Source organism: Onychostoma macrolepis, chromosome 01 (assembly GCF_012432095.1).
Source record: "Onychostoma macrolepis isolate SWU-2019 chromosome 01, ASM1243209v1, whole genome shotgun sequence".
NCBI lineage: Eukaryota > Metazoa > Chordata > Actinopteri > Cypriniformes > Cyprinidae > Onychostoma > Onychostoma macrolepis.
The window spans coordinates 13,948,024-13,966,047 of record NC_081155.1 but is presented as its reverse complement, the minus strand read 5'-3'; the positions used below and the strand labels follow the sequence as shown (position 1 = coordinate 13,966,047).

General features: G+C 35.7%; 1 protein-coding gene across 1 annotated transcript; it reads right to left on the bottom strand.

Moving 5' to 3' along the window:
- Positions 1-253: 253 nt before the first annotated feature.
- cracdlb (cracd like b) lies at positions 254-17,708 on the bottom strand. The gene is given in 13 exon segments (XM_058778139.1): positions 254-724; positions 831-915; positions 2,140-2,444; positions 3,203-3,511; positions 3,514-4,426; positions 7,645-7,869; positions 7,978-8,046; positions 8,167-8,328; positions 8,484-8,613; positions 8,693-8,849; positions 9,550-9,614; positions 13,696-13,824; positions 17,607-17,708. Coding segments are annotated over 11 exon segments (2,562 nt in total). The 5' UTR covers positions 9,599-9,614; positions 13,696-13,824; positions 17,607-17,708; the 3' UTR covers positions 254-566.
- Between the last annotated feature and the right edge of the window lie 316 nt (positions 17,709-18,024).

Below are 18,024 nucleotides of genomic sequence, written 5' to 3'. Positions count from 1 at the left end.
ACTTCAGAGCACATGACGTATAACAGCGGACAGGAAACAAGGGGCAGAACACACTATAAATAGACAGAACTAACGAGGGGAAAACGAGACACACCTGGAATCAAATCAGACACGGCTGGGACTAATAGAACTGAATGGGGACAGGAACAGGAAACACCAAATACGGGCACAAGAGGGAGGGAAACACAAGACATGGGGAGACAGGTCTGACAGTTATATAATTATATAATGCAATGACTCGGCCCACACTATATACTGTTTAACTTCATAGTTTATTATCACTGTATCAGATTTGGGAATCAGCTGTTTTGATGTAACAACATACTACAAAGATGATGCTGAACTACATATATACATGTTCTTCTTTGATAAGGATTATGTATATAACAAGGCTTGATCAGTAACCATGTATCATATTACAAACATTTGTGTAAATCTAAGTAACATCTTATTAATGCAAATTAATCACTCACACTCAATCAGTCATGTACAAACACACACAGTATTACATTCATTCGTTGTAACATTAGATATTGCACCACTTCATCAGTTCATCACTGAATGTCTCAGCTTAATTCTAAAGTTTTGTCACTCCAGGCTAAAGACTTCCTCTTGGCGAGCTCCATCCAGGACGGTTGAGCTCCGTCTGACCTCGGCTGCTGCTGAGAGACGTCTGTTGGTGATGACGATGAGGTTGCTGGAGGCTCAGATGTGACATGTGCTACTACAGAAGAACATACACAAACAACAATATTAATAACAAATGATAAACTTTAAAAAGCAAAAAAATGTACAAACACTTAAAAATGAAAGTCAAAGCAGTGCTTTACCTTCTGTGTTGTTGTTAGGTGCTATGGGTCTTGCTGCTCTCTTTGTTGAGTCATCTTCTGGTTGAGTCATGTTCCTGCCTTTGTCCTGCAAAGAGTAAATAATTCATCGTTTATTATTTCTTATATTATTCTGGATGCATCTTAATGATCATTATTATATAATACTGCAATTCTTATTCATGCACTGGTTATCTCACGTATCGACTATTGTAATGCTCTCCTTACTGGTCTTCCTTCTAAACTTCTCTATAAACTCCAATTGGTTCAGAACTCAGCAGCTCGTGGTCTTTCTTTCGAGCACATTTCTCCAGTTCTCCAACGTTTACACTGGCTTCCAGTAAAGTATCGCATTGATTTTAAAATTTTGCTTCTTACATTTAAGGCACTTCACTACCTTGCTCCACCGTATCTTACCGACCTTCTCCACATCCATACTCCTTCTCACACTCTGAGATCTTCACACTCAATCTCTCATGTGTCGACTCGTATACATTTAAGCACCATAGGAGCAAGAACTTTTAGTTTTGCGGCCCCTCGCCTATGGAACTCTCTTCCCCCCAATATATGAAACAGTGACAGCATTCATACTTTTAAATCTTGTCTTAAGACTTATCTTTTTACCCAGGCTTTCTTATGATTTGCTCTTATTAACTGCTCTTATTATTGCTCTTGTAAGCCTGATCTGATCATCATCCAGTCTGTCTGGAATAACATGAAGAAACAGAACAAACTGAGACAGACTAAATCCAGAAGTACTGTGGCAACGTCTCCAAGATGCTTCAAGAAACCTACCTGCAAAGCTTCCTGAAAAACTATGTGCAAGTGCACCTAGGGCAAAAGCTGCTTTAAACGTAAAGGACGGTCACACCAAATGTTGATTAACCTTAGTTAATAGAAGTTAATTGATAAAGAAAATCTATTTATGGCATTATTTTTGACAGCATTTTTACACAAGTGCCTAAAACTTTTAACAGTACTGTAGCTCTGCAAGTAGGTTTCTTGAAGCATCTTGGAGACGTTGCCAAAGTTCTTCTGGATTTAGTCTGTCTCAGTTTGTTCTGTTTCTTCATGTTACTCCAGACGGACTGGATGATGATCAGATCAGATCTGACACACTACAGCAAAAGATAGAAATAACTGACTTGAAACCATTTTAAGCTGTTGAAAATGCTAGTGTTCTAATCATTTTGGCCACCACTGTTATGTAGTTCAGAAGGCAGTATTTTATAATTGGTAGAGAATAAGCAATAAAAGAAAGGAGAAACCTGCTGTTTAGCTAAAGGTGTTTTGTGCTCTCCAGCCATGTTACCTGCCAGTCTTTTGTTCCGACAGGTGCTGGTTTTGCTGGAGGTCTCTGCGAGGTCTGTAGGCTGGCTGTTTTCAGTGGATGAAGCGCGGTGCTCAGTAGCTGTGTTTTAGGCTGTAAGGCTGGTTTGGGAGTCTGTGCCGGAGGAGCTGTTGGAGATGTAGGGTGGACTGGTGACTGATTTGTGGCTAATCTGCCCAAGTATGGCTGGTAGGCTCTGGTCTTCTCCCTGGCTAGACTCATCCAGCCTGGCTCAGACACAGCCTCTTTACTTGCTCCTGTTGTGTTTTGGATAGATGGTCTTCCGTCTGTAAAACAGTAATCAGTTTTATTAAGGCATGCCCATCAACTAAGAAGAATCATACATTTCTCTTTGGTTTTTGTTATGTCTCTGAAATTATTGGTTTTGCATAACTCTTAGAATTAATTATTACTGTACTTTTGGACGACAAATTCTGTTTACAATTTCCTCTGTTTTCTTTGACTGACATGGCTGTGCTGTTATTTGAATGAGGTTTTTCAACTGCCGTCTATTGTTGTTGTATCATCAATTTCACAGAAAACCACAGCTTAAATAATAAACACTGATTGGCTGCTGTATATGTTAGTCAGACTCTTCCTGTGCAAGTCAGCCATTCTTGTTCAGTATATAGTCAAAACTCTGATTAAGCAACTTTTATACTAGAAGATGCTAACAAAACGAGTCACATTAAAAGCTACTTAACATGCACTTTTTTCAAGGTTTTATGTTACTGTCATATTACATATAGCAAACTGAAAAATCAGAATGCTATTTATGTGAGAACATTTTTGAGGGATTTGTAAAACAAACTGGTTCATTCAATATTTAATTGGGTAGAGTTTTTTTTACCATCACTGAGAAACTGTTATAGTTTTTATTAATGTATTTTAATATGTTTTTATTTTACATTTTCATTTTTTTTTGTCAAACTTTTAATAATTTTGTTGTGTTTTTGTCTATTTTATTACTAGTTCCTCGAACTAAAATTTCAAATGAACCAATTCAACACATATATAACAAGAAGAAGAAATGATTTACACTCACTGTCTTGGGCAGCAAGCGGAAAGTCCAGGTTCTGTGAATCTAGTTTTTTGGGAATGCTGGGTTTACTCTTGGAATTGCTGTCACACATATTCCTGAAGGTTTCTGCTTTCCCAGCATGCTCTTCTGAGACTTCTGTATTAGACTCTAAACTGTACCGTTTGGTCTCATCCTTGATTTTGGAAACCTCCGAGCGATATTTCAGTGACAGAGAGGTTGTGCGGAGCTGCACCCCAAAAGCACTCTTCCTGTCTTCAGGTTCCTCCAGTTTCTCTGTTTCTACATGTTCTGCAGCGGTGTCTGCCTTCTAAGATTGGTTCCTGTTGTTTGTTTGGACATAATAGGTGGTGGTACTTCTCTACAAAAACTGCTTTTTCTCTCTTGCGTTTGATGGAGATTCTGAAGCTCTGTTGGTTTTGTTTCTCTCACTTCATCTTTCTGCGACTCTGGATTGGGTTTGATGGGTTGGGTCTTGATTCCTGGAGAATGTTTCAAATGACCCTCATTCTGCTTCGTCTCACTGATTGTTTTGGAGCGATACTTTGCAGATGCAATTAAAAATTGGACTGATCCAGTGTTAGGTGCAGCTTCTACTTCAGCTTCCCAATGTTTCGTTGAGGCCTCCTCAGCTCCTTTTGGAGACGGGGGGCTCCTTATTTCCAGTTTGGGCTTTTTTAAGCGAGGCAGAGGTAGAGGATGTGGTCTAAATGTTGCTTCTTCTTGAATGCTTTCCTTTTTATCTGTATCAGACACATGATTCTCACTTGTCTGAATCTGGATATTGTTTCTATAATGTGTCTGGATAGGTGAATGGGCTCTTAATGACTCTACTTCTCTTGATGGTGCTGTAGATTCTGGAAGTCCTAAAGGTGACGGTGGACCTGAGGAGATCAAGCTTAAGGACATCAAAGGCTGCAAATAAAGAGGATTTGTGGTGACTTTCCCCTCAGTCTCAAGAGACTCTTCTGAATTTAGGATTTCAACACCCAGAGATAGAAAATTGATTTCAGTTCTTTTAGGGTTCTCCTCCTGGTCCTGTGCTGACTTTTCTGGAGTTGTTTCTGTAGGTTCTGAAGTGGTGGGTTTCTCTGTTAGCTCCAAAGTCGGAGATGAGTACAAGTAATGGTTCAAAGTCTCAGTGGACGTCATGGTTTCATCTTCTTCTTCAGACAGAACATTATCCAAATCACTGATGCTTTCTGAACGATGCCTGGGAGAGGGAGATACCTGGGAAACAGAGATCAAACTACATTCAAATATGTTGTTTAAAACAACATTTAAAATTAGTGGTCAGACTTTACTTCTCACTATTAACTAGCATGCATATTACAAGCATATTGGCTGTTTATTAGTACTTATAAGGCACATATTAATGCCTTATTCTGCATGACCATATTTTAGATCTCTTAGTCCTACCCCATAACTGAACATAACAACTACCTTACTATCTACTAATAAGCAGAAAATTAGGAGTTTATTGAGGCAAAAGTCATTGTTACTAGTTAGTTAATAGTGAGAATTGCACATTAAAGTAAAATGTGACCAAAGTGTGCAGTGATTTAAATATTTGTAACTTTATGCAGATGCTATGAGTGATTTTTGCAGTCTCCATTTGTACCCCTTGAGCTTTCTACATCCAGCCTTTCAGGCTGAACTACCAGAAGTGTCACATTATTTAAAGTGCCCCTATTATGGGTTATGAAAGGTTCATATTTTGGTTTTGGGAGTCCCCAACAACAGGATGACCTACATGCAAGATCGAAAAATACTTTCATTTTCGTATAATATGCATTTATTTTTACCTTATTTACTCAAGGACTCCCAAACTATTCATTCAACGATTCATTTTTCCAAACCCCTCCTTTGTGTGTCGCTAATCTGTGGTGATTGGTCGATTTCATTAAAGCAGTGTTTGTGAGCTTTTAACGCCCCAAAAGCGGCATCTAGTGGCAAAGAACTAATTTGCAGTTTCATTCAGACCAATGCGAAAATCTAGTATTGGCAGGTCTGCGCCTGCAACAACTGGGTGGGCAATATGCTAATATTTCATTTTGAGGTCAACATGAAAGGCTTGGGATTCGTTTTAAAAATGACTCGTTTCAATGATTCAGAGTCGACTCTTTCTTTTGTAAGAAAGTAAATAACTTAAATATATATATTAATCAGTCCCTCCAGGATTTCACGATTTTTTTGTGTGATTTTTGCGATCAAAATGACTGATTTTGTGGTGGTAATTTCCATAAATTTGTGACAAATTTGCGAATATTATTTTTTTTTTTTTCTTTTAAATTATGATATCACATTTACCAGATTAACTCAAGTGAAGTCACCTTTATTTATATAGTGCTTTTAACAATAGAGATTGTGTCAAAGCAGCTTTACAGTATCAAATAGGAAAATAGTGTGTCAGTAGTGCAGAAGGACAATAGTAAACACTCAATTTTCAGTTGAAGGTATTTCATTACTGAATTCAGTGATGTCATCATCCAGCTCAGTTCAGTTCTAATAGTATTTGTGCAATCATGTAGACGATATCGCTGGAAATTAAGTGTCCCCATAGGGCTGCACGATTAATCGCATGCGATTTTGAACCAGCTGGAGTTTATTAAACGAGCAGATTATGTATTGTGTTAGATGCACAATATTCACAAATAACAAACAAAATGCATAAAGCTGGTTTATTTTGGTCTCTTAGTCAATTCTGAAACATTTTAACTTTTAAAACAACCTTAGGACCCTTTTTCCACCTTACCTATGTAAACATTAACAAATAAGTATTGTAGCTGTACATACTGCTTGTAAATCCAATTCATACATTTGGTATGGTCGCTTAATAAATTCTGATATATTGATATATTATATATTGATATATAAAAAATAGAAAGGGAAAAAATTAAATAATTAAACAACACTGCGTCGTCAGCGTTGGTATTGTATCAGACTTTACTGATCAGTGTGCACTGAATGCACTTAACATTATATGAAATTCAAGTTCAAATGGAGTTAAAGTTTTTGACCAGCGAATGACGGAGATGGAGTGTCATTAGAACAGCTGCAACTGTTATCTGAGGCAGCAAGTGCATCGCAATATATGCTTTCATCAACTTCTACAGGTTATATGACGTTTATTGTAGCTATATGGGCGCTTAGTTTTTCTTGTTGTTTAATACACTTGGTCAAAATCTCAAATTAAGCGCTTATGCACAGGATATTTAAAACGTGCATTGTATATTGGCTAGACTGCAAATAACCTACTTCTTCTCCGCTCTTCAAGCACACAAAAACATAGCCTTTACAGACGTAGTGTTTGAGTAAAGAAAACGCTGTACTATTCAAACATCAGTTATTTATTTACCCTTTCATTGCGAAAAAGCCGAGATGTGTCTCCTCCAGGCTGTGCGCGGCACGTCAATCTGAATGGAGGCGGGTGAAGTTACGAGGTTTTGCTGAGAGCTTGATGATCCAATGGCGTTACGAAGTTTTACACGCGAACATCTGAATCCACGTAACGTAAAATAATTAAGTTAGATGATTATAATTTTGCGGTTAAATGACGAATTATGCAGGATCACAAAAAAATGCGACATTTTGCTTATTTTGCAATGTATTCAGCGATCGCGGAATCGCGAAAAACTGGAGGGACTGATTAATTAATATATTAATATATTAAACTTATATAAAAAACAATAACTTTATACACGGTGCACTTTCAGATTAAAAAATTTGCAGGATGTTTTCATTCACTTACACACTGCATTAAAGGTAATTTTCAAAAATCCATAATAGGGGCACTTTAATATCCATGGACCAGTGTTATTCTGGTATTATTTATATGTTATTATATAATATATTTTAATTAACTTTAATATTACATTTTCACTTAATTTTGCTATGTGCTTCTGTCATTTTTATTAGTTGTTTTATTTCTATAGCTATAATTAATTTTTAAATCAGTTTTAGTGATTAGTACTTAAACTTATTTTAATAATTTTCATTTTCCATCTAATAGTTAACTTTTTTAATAGTTTTCATTCTCAATAACAACACTACGATGAACCACTTGACTATAAGCACAAGAGCAACAGTAACAGCAACAGTATAATATAAAACCATTTGAAAATAAAATCTTTAAATTGGACCTTGAGGGTTTTTTATTTTATTTTGTTATTTTATTTAATAATTTTTTTTTTGCTTTAGTTAAAGGATCAAATTAACACATGATACTTGCAAATATAATAACTATATATAAATAATTAGAAAACAAGCAATTCTAGTGTACACAGCATCATCAATTACAATGAGTGATCTTGTTTTTTCATTTACACATTCAGTGTAAATGTTGTGTCATATGACTTTTATTTAAACTACTTTATGCTCTTTAAATCTGATTACACATACAGCTTCATGTGAAGGCAATATGCATTTTATACACTTCATCGTCTTACCGTTGGCACTCGTTTTCCTCTTGTACTGGTTCGTTGGTTCCTTGGTTTGACTGACATGCGGTGACGGGCAGCTGAGTTATCCAGCCTGGGCATGAAACCTGCAGGGCTACTAAAGTCAACTCCTGCAAAGGGCGTGGTCGAGGCTGAGGCGGGAGAGGTGATTGGCTGAGGGGACAGTTTGGAGACTGGAGATAGAGGTCTTGATGATGGCTGGAAAGGATCACCCTGGATGAGACAATATTTGCTACTGTCACATATAATGTGTTGAATTTGCAAAGATTGTTTTGAATGTCGTGGTATGTGATGATTATTATTAAAATACTTGAATATTACCTGCTCCTCTTCTTCACTTCCTGTTCCTGCTAAACTCAGAGAGCTCAGATGTTTCTGAGATTCGGGATACTGTAAGAAAAATGCCGTTCGGATTCCATTAATTTAAGATAATGTCACAGGTAAAGTACTAGATAGTGTATGTACTACATGTTTACCTCACCTAAACTCATATCCCTGATATTCATTTACCTTGTAAACTGCTCCATGCATGACTCGCTCATGAAAGGACATCTCAGGTGGGCTGCAAGGTAAGCCATCGTCCTCTGAAGTGGTTCCTGAGTCCTCTATGCGTTTACCAGGAATCAGCATTGGAGGAGGACCTAAATGTAAGTTCTGCTGCTGTAGTTTCAACTGCCGAAACAAAATATAAACCGCATGCTATTTAACAAACCCCTCAAATGAAAGTTTAACAAAGCACACTGATGGAGCATAATAAGAGTAGCTCAAATAATCTGAAACCTTTCGAACAAAAACATTTGCAAGCTTTTGGTTGAACATTTCCTTACTTGTAAAGCCTTAATTTTGCCATGAACGTTTTCTTGTGAAAGAACCCGGGTTGGTTCTGTGGACGGGGTCTGGTCTGTAATGAAGATGCTGTCGTGGGAAAGCGCCCTGGAGCTCAGACCCTGCGGGAACCTGCGGATTCGATAGGTTTGTTTTATTAGATGCCCTAATGGCTTATTACTTCAACTTATGCGACACATCAACCACTTACAAAAACTCGTCTTCAGAGTCGTAGCCTTCTCTTCTGTCCTCTGGAGCAGTTATGTCACTAGCAGACTGGCTTTGCTTAATCAGCCCTTCGCTTTCCTTTTTCTTCAGTTTCCCAAAGAGACGTGTCTTCAGCTGCTTAAAACGTGATTTCTTCCTTCCTGTTGAAGACACCAGAAATCAGCATGATTGGTTTGAATGGATCTCCGGAAATAGAGATTAACAATGTAATGAGAAGGTCTGTTTGTGAAGTAAAGTCAAATTTGGTTCTGTCTGATGTTATTTACCGCATTTGTGTTACTTGTGAGTTGTATTATTAATTATGCCATGGTCTGTCTGAATACTCGATTCTGATTGGCTGGCAGGTGTTGATTAAATTCGTTTAACTGCACAGGTAGTTCCAGGTCAGTTTAATCACGTTCTATATTAATGCGCTTGCTATAAACATTGGTAACCATAGTAACATACAGTTACAGTTGAATAGTAATACAGACGAAAATAACCGTCATTTTTATCGTTCCGGTCAAATATTACAGAGCAAATATTATTATCATCTTTAATATGTGAATGCTGGCAAATGACCATGGCATAAACAGGATAATCAATGGCTAGCTGTGCATTAAACGATTTGAATGCACTTCGCAGAGGCAAGTCGGCGGTTCTTCGCCTCTACGTCGTGCATTCAAATCGTTGAATGCACAGCTAGCCGTTGATTATCCCTTACTTATTCATTTAGTTTCAGACAGCTGCTTAATGTCATAGTGAAATCACATCTATTGTGGCCTATTGCATTAGTATTTCTTGTGAATAGACCCTTAAACAGAAACCATGTGAATGTGTTCTAATAGAATGTTCACAAACCTGTGAGTTCCTCTCCATTTTTGTCCATTTCTCCAGAGCTGGATTCCATGTTTTTATCTGCTGAGCTACAGTAAATAAGAAAATAACATATTTTCATCAAAATAGACACTTAAAAAAGAAAGAAAGAAATGTATAAACTAATGGCATTAAAAACCAGACTTTATCCAGAAGCTTGCTCCTTAGGGTGGATGAGTATCTGCTGAATGTCTTTGGTTTATAGCAGTAAAGATCACAGGATCACAGTTAACTGATACACTCTGTGTGCACTTTAGTACATCATTTCCTGTGTTCAAAGGTGATAAACCCTGTTCTAAGCATTTGTTAGATTCTTCTGCAATGCCCTTATATGGAAAGAGGTGATTTGCTCCTGTTTTCAGTTTAAAGGTCCTTTATAAGGAGACAAGTGCTGAATTCAGAAAAGAATACTACCATACTATTAAAATTAGTATGCTAGTTATAAATATACTGCCATTCAAAAGTTTGGGATCAGTAAGACTTGTAAAGTTTTTATTAAAGAAGTCTCTTATGTTCATCAAGGCTGCATTTATTTGATCAAACATACGGAAAAATATTATATTGACATAATATTGTATATTATTGCAATTTAAAATAATGTTTTTTTTTCTGTTCTAATATTTAATATACTTTAAAATGTAATTTATTCCTGTGCTGCAAAGCTGAATTTTCAGCATCATTACTCCTGTCTTCAGGGTCACATGATCCTTCAGAAATTATTCTAATATACTAATGTGACCACCCTGCTGCGTAGAGTTTGTGTCATAACAATATTAAATTATTTGTATATATTTTGTCATGTATTTACGTATGTCTATTTCTATTTACATGTGTATATAAGTTTAATTGAAATTACTTTAATGTGTTATAATGAGTTTGCACTGGACAGTCCAGCTGCATTTTCCGAATTCCTGGTGGCAGTTGATAGAGAGTAGAGTTACCGTGACAACTGCAGCGCATCCTCAGACAACAAAGAGGACCGCTTGGGCAACCACTAACTCTTGTCTCTGTCTCTCTCATTTATTATTATAAGGTTAGTTAAATTTATTAAAATGTAATGCCAAACTACAGTTTACATGATTTAATGTGTTAATAATTTGATTAAATTGATAATTTGTGTAATTTTCATACCCGTTTCATAGAGAAGTTTATCTGAGTCGTTTGCATACTACCTTTAATACTTAAGTTACCTGAGTAGTTGATCTGAGATATTTATGAGTAAATCCAGATGTGTAGAAGATCTGCAACATTTCTGTATATATGATTATCTATTTATTTGTTGACTGTGATTTGATTTAAGTATTTATATGTGTTGATGACTACTGTGATTCAAAGTGTCTTAATGAAATACAATGTAACTGTTATATTAAAGACAACAAAGAGGACCGCTTGGGCAACCACTAACTCTTGTCTCTGTCTCTCTCATTTATTATTAAGAGAGTACTACACTAATTTATTATAAGAAAATAAAAGGTTATAAAGAACAGCTTTTATTCAAAACAGAAATATTTTGTAATAATATACGTTACACTACTGTTCGAAAAATTTGGTATTTTTCCTTTCTTTTTTGAAAGAAATTAACACTTTTATTCAGCATGTAAAAAAAAAAAAGAATATGATAAAAAGTGATAGTAAAGACTTAAATTGTTAGAAAACATTTCTATTCTTTATAACATTTTATTCATCAAAGAAAAAAAGTATCACAGGTTCCAAAACAATATTAAGCAGCACAACTGTTTCCAATACTGATAATATATCAGCATATTAGAATGATTTCTAAAGGATCATGTGAATTATAACTTTAAGTATATTTTAAATTGCTATAATATTTCACAATATTACTGTTACTCCTTCTGAATTTTTGATCAAATAAATGCAGCCTTGGTGAGCATAAGAGACTCCACATGAAAAAATACTACAGTAATTTATAGTAAATACTATAGTGTTTGAACCATACTATAGTAAAGTGTATCAAACTGTATATATATTATAGTATTTACAACACTGTTAATAAATGCTACAGCATACTGTAGTATTGACTACAGTGAACTGATAAACTGTAATAAATCCTGAAGTATATTTTAGTTTTTAGTCACAGTAAACTGTAGTGTATTGTAGTATCATATACCATACAGTTGTAGACAACTTAGTACAGTATTGGGTAAAGTAATTTGTTTATATTACTATAGTTGTTATACTGTATTACCACAGCAACTATCACGACAAATTAATTCAAGTACTCTAGTCAAAAACACTACAGTATTTGGCTATAAATTGTATTTTTTCATTCTTTAAAAGAAAAACATTAAAAACTTACGTTTGAATGGCAGCGTATAGTCTAGTGAATAGCCTAGTTGTAAATGTATACTACTAGTATTGTGTGCTACTACGTCACACTACCCAAACTATTGCTTACAAGACTGATGACGTAGATGAAAAGAGAGAGTCATGTGCTGATCTCTTTTCTTTTATATTGGCAAACATGAAGACGCACAGCATCTGCTTTCATCCTGTTGGGCTTGTCTTACTTGCAAACCACAGATTGTGCAAACGTCTCCTGTCTTTTTATCGGCTTTGTGTTGTGATATAATGAGTGGCCTCTTGTAATACAAATACAGTAACTTCTAAGAGCAGAGAATAGGTATAGTTCACTCGGGCACTAGTTGCCTAGTGATGCACGGGTGACGCTATTTTTAGTGAATATTAGATTGTGTCTACCTGCAACCTGGGAAACCGAGCCCTGGTCCGAGCTCTTAGAATTCATTAACCACACACACATGCCCTTAGTTCTCAGATTTATTCATCAGAGTGTTTGTAGAACAGCAACCTTGACATTTACTGTCGGTTTAGTTCATTACATTCCCAGTATTTCATCCACTGATTAGACCAAAAAACTAAACCATGCTAGCTAAGAACTGAAGCTCTGTGTGTTTGCTAGCATTGCTATGCAGAAGTTAAGTCATTTTTAGTGGTTTTAACACATTGCTAAAGTGTTCATGGTTAGTTACAATGGGTGTGTGCTATTACGCCAAATTTCAATAGAATTTAATACCCTAATCCCAAGTAGGAGGAATAATAACAGTGATGCTAACAATGCTAATAAAAACAAACATCAGTTTGTTCTTTTCATGGCTGTAACTTTATCCTGTTGTGTCCGCCGATGTGCGCATGTCTAAAACCATATAATGAGGTGGTTCTATAATAAACAATTCCAACAATGTTTTATGTACATGGCCATGCATGACATGAGCATTAGCATACACACACACACCTGCTATTACTGTCCTCGCTCCTTAACCAAACAATCTAATGACAGAAATACCAATAATCCCTGTTGTTCTTGCTGTCTAATATCATAATCATAAAGCCATGTGGCTCTGAGCGTGCAGAAGATGACAAAAGTGCTGTGCCTTCATGTTACGCACTAGTGGTCAGGATTAGAATCAGCACAATGCTAGACAATAAACTCTTGTTTAACCAAAAGATCAATATTATGTAATAGTAGAGGAAGGCTAGGGCATCAAGGGCTGGTTTTCTAAGTCATCTTCCTGCAGGTCATATTTATAAATATCAATGTGTTTTGCATATTAAGAGCCAGAAATATGGATGTATTGGCTGCTGAGTAATGGCTTTTGAAAATTCAGCTTTGTTAACACAGGAATACATCATTTTTTTAAAATATTTTCAAGAAGAAAACTATTTTAAATTTTAATAATACTTCACAATATTACTGTTTTTACTCTTTATATAAAAATAGTGCAGTTGTGGGGTCTGAAGTCTTAAAATACAAGTGACATTTTTACCATTTTAAAATTATTGGAATTATTTTATTTCTGTACAGTTTATTAAAAATGTAATTATATAATATAATTATAATCGTACAATAGAATATAACAATTTAAGTAAAAAGTTTATTTGAAAAATGCATTTGATAAAGACTATTTGCAGAATGTGTCCATATGTCATAATGTTTCTTTTCAAATTTCTCAGAATTCTAAAACCTTTCAATTAGATTTTGAATCCCAGATTTCCCAGATTTTGATTCACACGTTATGATTAAGGAAATACATTCCTGATTTGGCTGTAAAATGAAAATGAACGAAAACATTAAATAGAAACTTCTAAACTTACCAGAAGCTTTAAACTGATGCCGAATGATCTTCCTCGTCTGAGAGCTTCCTTTGTTTTCTTCTTTGGCTTTTTTTTTTTTTTTTTTTTTGTGGTGGTCTCCAGTCCTTGATAGTTTTAGATCACTGCCATCTGCAAAATGACGTTTAAGAGGGGATTATAGCATAGCAGAAAGAGTTAGGGAAAGAGAAAGAGAAAGAGAGTAGGAACAAAGAGTTTCGTAGTAACAGGATGTGAGGGCAGTAAATTATACGTTGTAAAACTGACTGGGATCTTCTCATTGGTTACTTAAGGTATGGTGATTTTTTTGTCATTTCTGGAGCTTGACAACAATCTATTCCCATTCACTTTCAAAGTACTGCTAAATTTACCCTTTAGCTTTCCACAGAAGAAAGAAACCCATAAAGGTTTGTACTGACATGAGGGTGAGTAAATGATGACAGAGTTTAAATTTTAAATTTTTCAATTATTTTTTGTCTATTTGCATACACCTCCCTGACCTGGTCAACTCTTTGAACTTAGGGAAAGTCCCTCTAAAAACTCAGCAATCTGTAGTAAAAGCTCTTACTAAAGCATCTTTTTCCTCTGTAGGAGTTAATAATTACAGTACATGTGGCTTTTCACCTAAATATTAAAGTAATAATTGCCATGAAAAAATTTTCTGAAATGAGAAATGATCTGAACCCCAGATTGTATTGGAAGAGCATTCATAATGGTTTAGAATTTGAATAGGTTGGATTGAAACTAGGCCATGGCTTTTTACCAAGCTACAAATGTCTCCTAGAGACAAAAACCTGAATCCTAAACCATTTCACTATTACACTGGTAAGTACTTGTACATTTTGTACACAGTTTATACTGTATGCTTATGTTACAATGTGTATTATGTATAACCTGCTTACAGTAAATATATTCTATACAACTTCTATTGCACATGTATATTGTGTTATAATGTCACTATGTGACTGCAATGTTTTCAAGATTGTAACTCATTTTTACACTTGTGCCTATGATGTTTCTACAACAAAATTATTTTATTGATTTGAAACAATCTGAATTTGGCCTCCTGGCTTGTCAGATAATAACTCACCGAAGCATCTCTGGGATGCAGTTAAACATTCACTTTCAACTACAGATCACCAGCGAATATAATGATGTTGTGGACAGCTGTTCAGACTTTTGGCATGTCTTGTTAAATTAATTAAAAAGCTGGCATCAATTTTCTTCTCAGTCCAGATGCATGCCAACAAACAATGACATCCCACCCCCCTCTGTAGTTAGTTACTCTTGATTTGGGCAAGGTCATTTTGATTAAAAATGTAATTTAGTTCATTAGCTGTTGTCCTGTTCCAGTATTGACATTGAAATCTGCTGGTTTAAGCATGCCAGGTGCTTTTTTTGTATTTGCATATCTCAGTGGCCCAGAGTGCACTAAAACAGACACTGATTTAAAAACTAAGCAAAATGCTGCGATGTGTGTATAAAGTCCCAGCACAGTCTCAGCACATTTATATTGAGTAAATGCTGCTTTTGCATGTGTTTGGAATTATCATGAAATTGTACATGAACGGCTTCTCAAGTTATATTTCTGGGAAAAAGATAATTTTGATAGCTGAGCTTCTAAACTGGACAGGCCAGAAACTTGGCAGAGGAGAGAACTATTAGTCACTATTAAGCTTTATTCATTTTCTCCACAACATATGAATTGCTTTCTCATGCTGTTACAGTCATGCATATTTACGTCTATAAATAACAGTTTGATGCATATTTTATGTATTTTACATTGTGAAACTACATTTATTTGATCAAACTCCTAAACCCAGACTGTCTATAGCAACATTTATATGGCTGACAACGAATGGGGCGCTACATTTTATTCAAATTCGATTGGTTGTTGATTAATGTTGAGTACACTTTGGTTAGAAATGTAGATTTCCCCAAGAAACATGCAATGAATCTGGCATCCTCCATTATTCCAAAGCATTCAAACACAACAAATTCATAATTACAACTTCAAAAGAAGGAAAAATGACATTTCTGATTGCACACGAAGGCATTTTGAGTTTTGATTTACGAGGACATAGAGTTTTGTGTGACATAATTTCCTTTCCATCTTGTTTGCCTCGGACAGGTTAGCTTACGTTCAAACAGTGCAGGTGACACCGGAGGAGTTTCCCAGAAGACCTTTCCAAAAATAAGCTCTGAATCAACAGCTTACACAACTTGCGAATGTCAACAGGTTTTAATCGACCTTTCAGTCTGCTCCTAAAGACCCTAAATTAATGCTTTATGAGCAACCAAAGATGGAGACAACATTATGTAGCTGGCAACCAGTTGTTTAGGCCTAATGTAAGCCAACACCCTGAGACTGCTCCAGTAATGCCATCTCTCTCACTCCGGCGCACTTTCTCCGGCTTCGCTCTTTTAGACTCTACCTTCTCTTTTCTTCAGGTATGAATGCGTCAATTCAAGTACCATGTTACCCAGATGAAATGCAATCTGTCCATCTTTGTACACTGTACAGCCTGTACTACATTCAGTTCATTCACTAAAATCCCTTGACAAACTTTTGTTATGCTTTTTTTTCAGGTTCTCTATGAGATATATAATAGCATATAACCAGCTAACAAAAGTATGTTTTGATAGTGATCCCATTAAATATTTCAGAATGTTAAAAATGACCCTTTTTAAAGCACTTTAAAAACAGTTTCATGGTTATGCAAACATTACTTTTGAATGTTCTCTGAATGTTCTGAAACAAGTACCCAGCAGCTAACAAGAATATTCTAAGAATGTTTTGCTAATGTTCCATCATGTTATGAAAGTGGAAAGGTCCATAAATGATGCATAAATACAATTTTTGTGCTAACGTTTTGAGAATAGCAATATTAAAGAGACAACTCTGAACAAATGTTACAAGAAGAATGTTTGTTCGCCAAAGTTCTGAGAACTGTCCTGTTAGCTGGCAGCCTATAAAAGTTAACAAAAATAACAAATTATAGTACAAAATAGTATGTTTTGGGTCTGGAATGGCGTTAGACATGCGGTGTAGGCTAATACAAACAGTGAAACGTCCTAGTGCTGTTGTGGTCAGTACTTTTTGAACTCTTGTACTAGTATTAATGAAAATCTGTAAGATTTATTCACTTGCTTTTATCCGTGAAGTTCTGTATGTTTCTATTTTCCTTCCATGACAGTTTGTTCTGCAAACATTAACTGAGAGAGTGACTAATCTGCTTGAACATTAACTGTGTTTTGAAGATACCCGACCCCTCCTAAACGCTGCTTTCATCTTAAACGAACTGACCTTTGGATTACAATCACTTACAGACATCCCTTCCTAGAAAACATCCCACGCCTGTTTTAATACAAATGCAGGAGATCAATCCCAACATGATGCCTTGATAAACAGCCGCGAATCATACTGTATGTACATATAGCATCTTAAATTATAAATTAATATCTCTGTAGGCTGCTAATATAGAGTGTTATAAGGTTACAAGTCAGTCATTAAAGTTGAAGTGCACTTCACAAGCCGTGTACAGTAACCATGTGTCTCATAATCATCTAATGCACACGTTTAACTAAACACACTACCATAACAAGTGCACGACCTCATACAGTAACAGTGAATATGCGTCTGATGCACAAAGAGCTATTCATTCGAAGAGGAACTTTTAAAATCTCTGAGCCTAATTTCATTGCAAAATTTCCTGAAGAATAGTATTTTTATCTTCTGAGGATGGTCTTTTTCTTGAACTTTACCTTCTCAAATGTTTTATCTCATTTTTCACCTTATCCGGCATAAAATTAAAATAGCTTTGAAAGTTGTTTTTACAATATAAGAGTGCCTAAATTTGAGTCATATCGTAATGCAAGATAGATAGATAGATAGCATCATGTTGTTGTCTTACCTCTGCGAAATGAAGATGCAGAAGCGCGCACCCGCGCTTAGATCATCAACAAAAAGCGCGCAGCTCTGAGACCGAACGAAACTAGTGAGCGCACGTGATTGGCCACACCCACGTGATGACGTCACACGTGGCGTAGCTGAGGCGTACAGGTGCGCTTCTTCTAATGAGCGCTGCACTGGCTAGTTTCCTTTTCTGCTTGTCATTTATTTATGTTTTTCAATTAACTGGAGAGATTATTAGAGGAAGACTGCCATTATCCTAACAAGCAAATTGAAAAATAAATAAAACAAAACAGATCACAAGAATAAACAAAACATCAAAACACAAAAAGGAAATTGATTCTAAGAAATCAATGACCAAATAACAACGAAATAAATGGTTACACTTTATTTTGATAGTCCACTTTAGACATTCTACT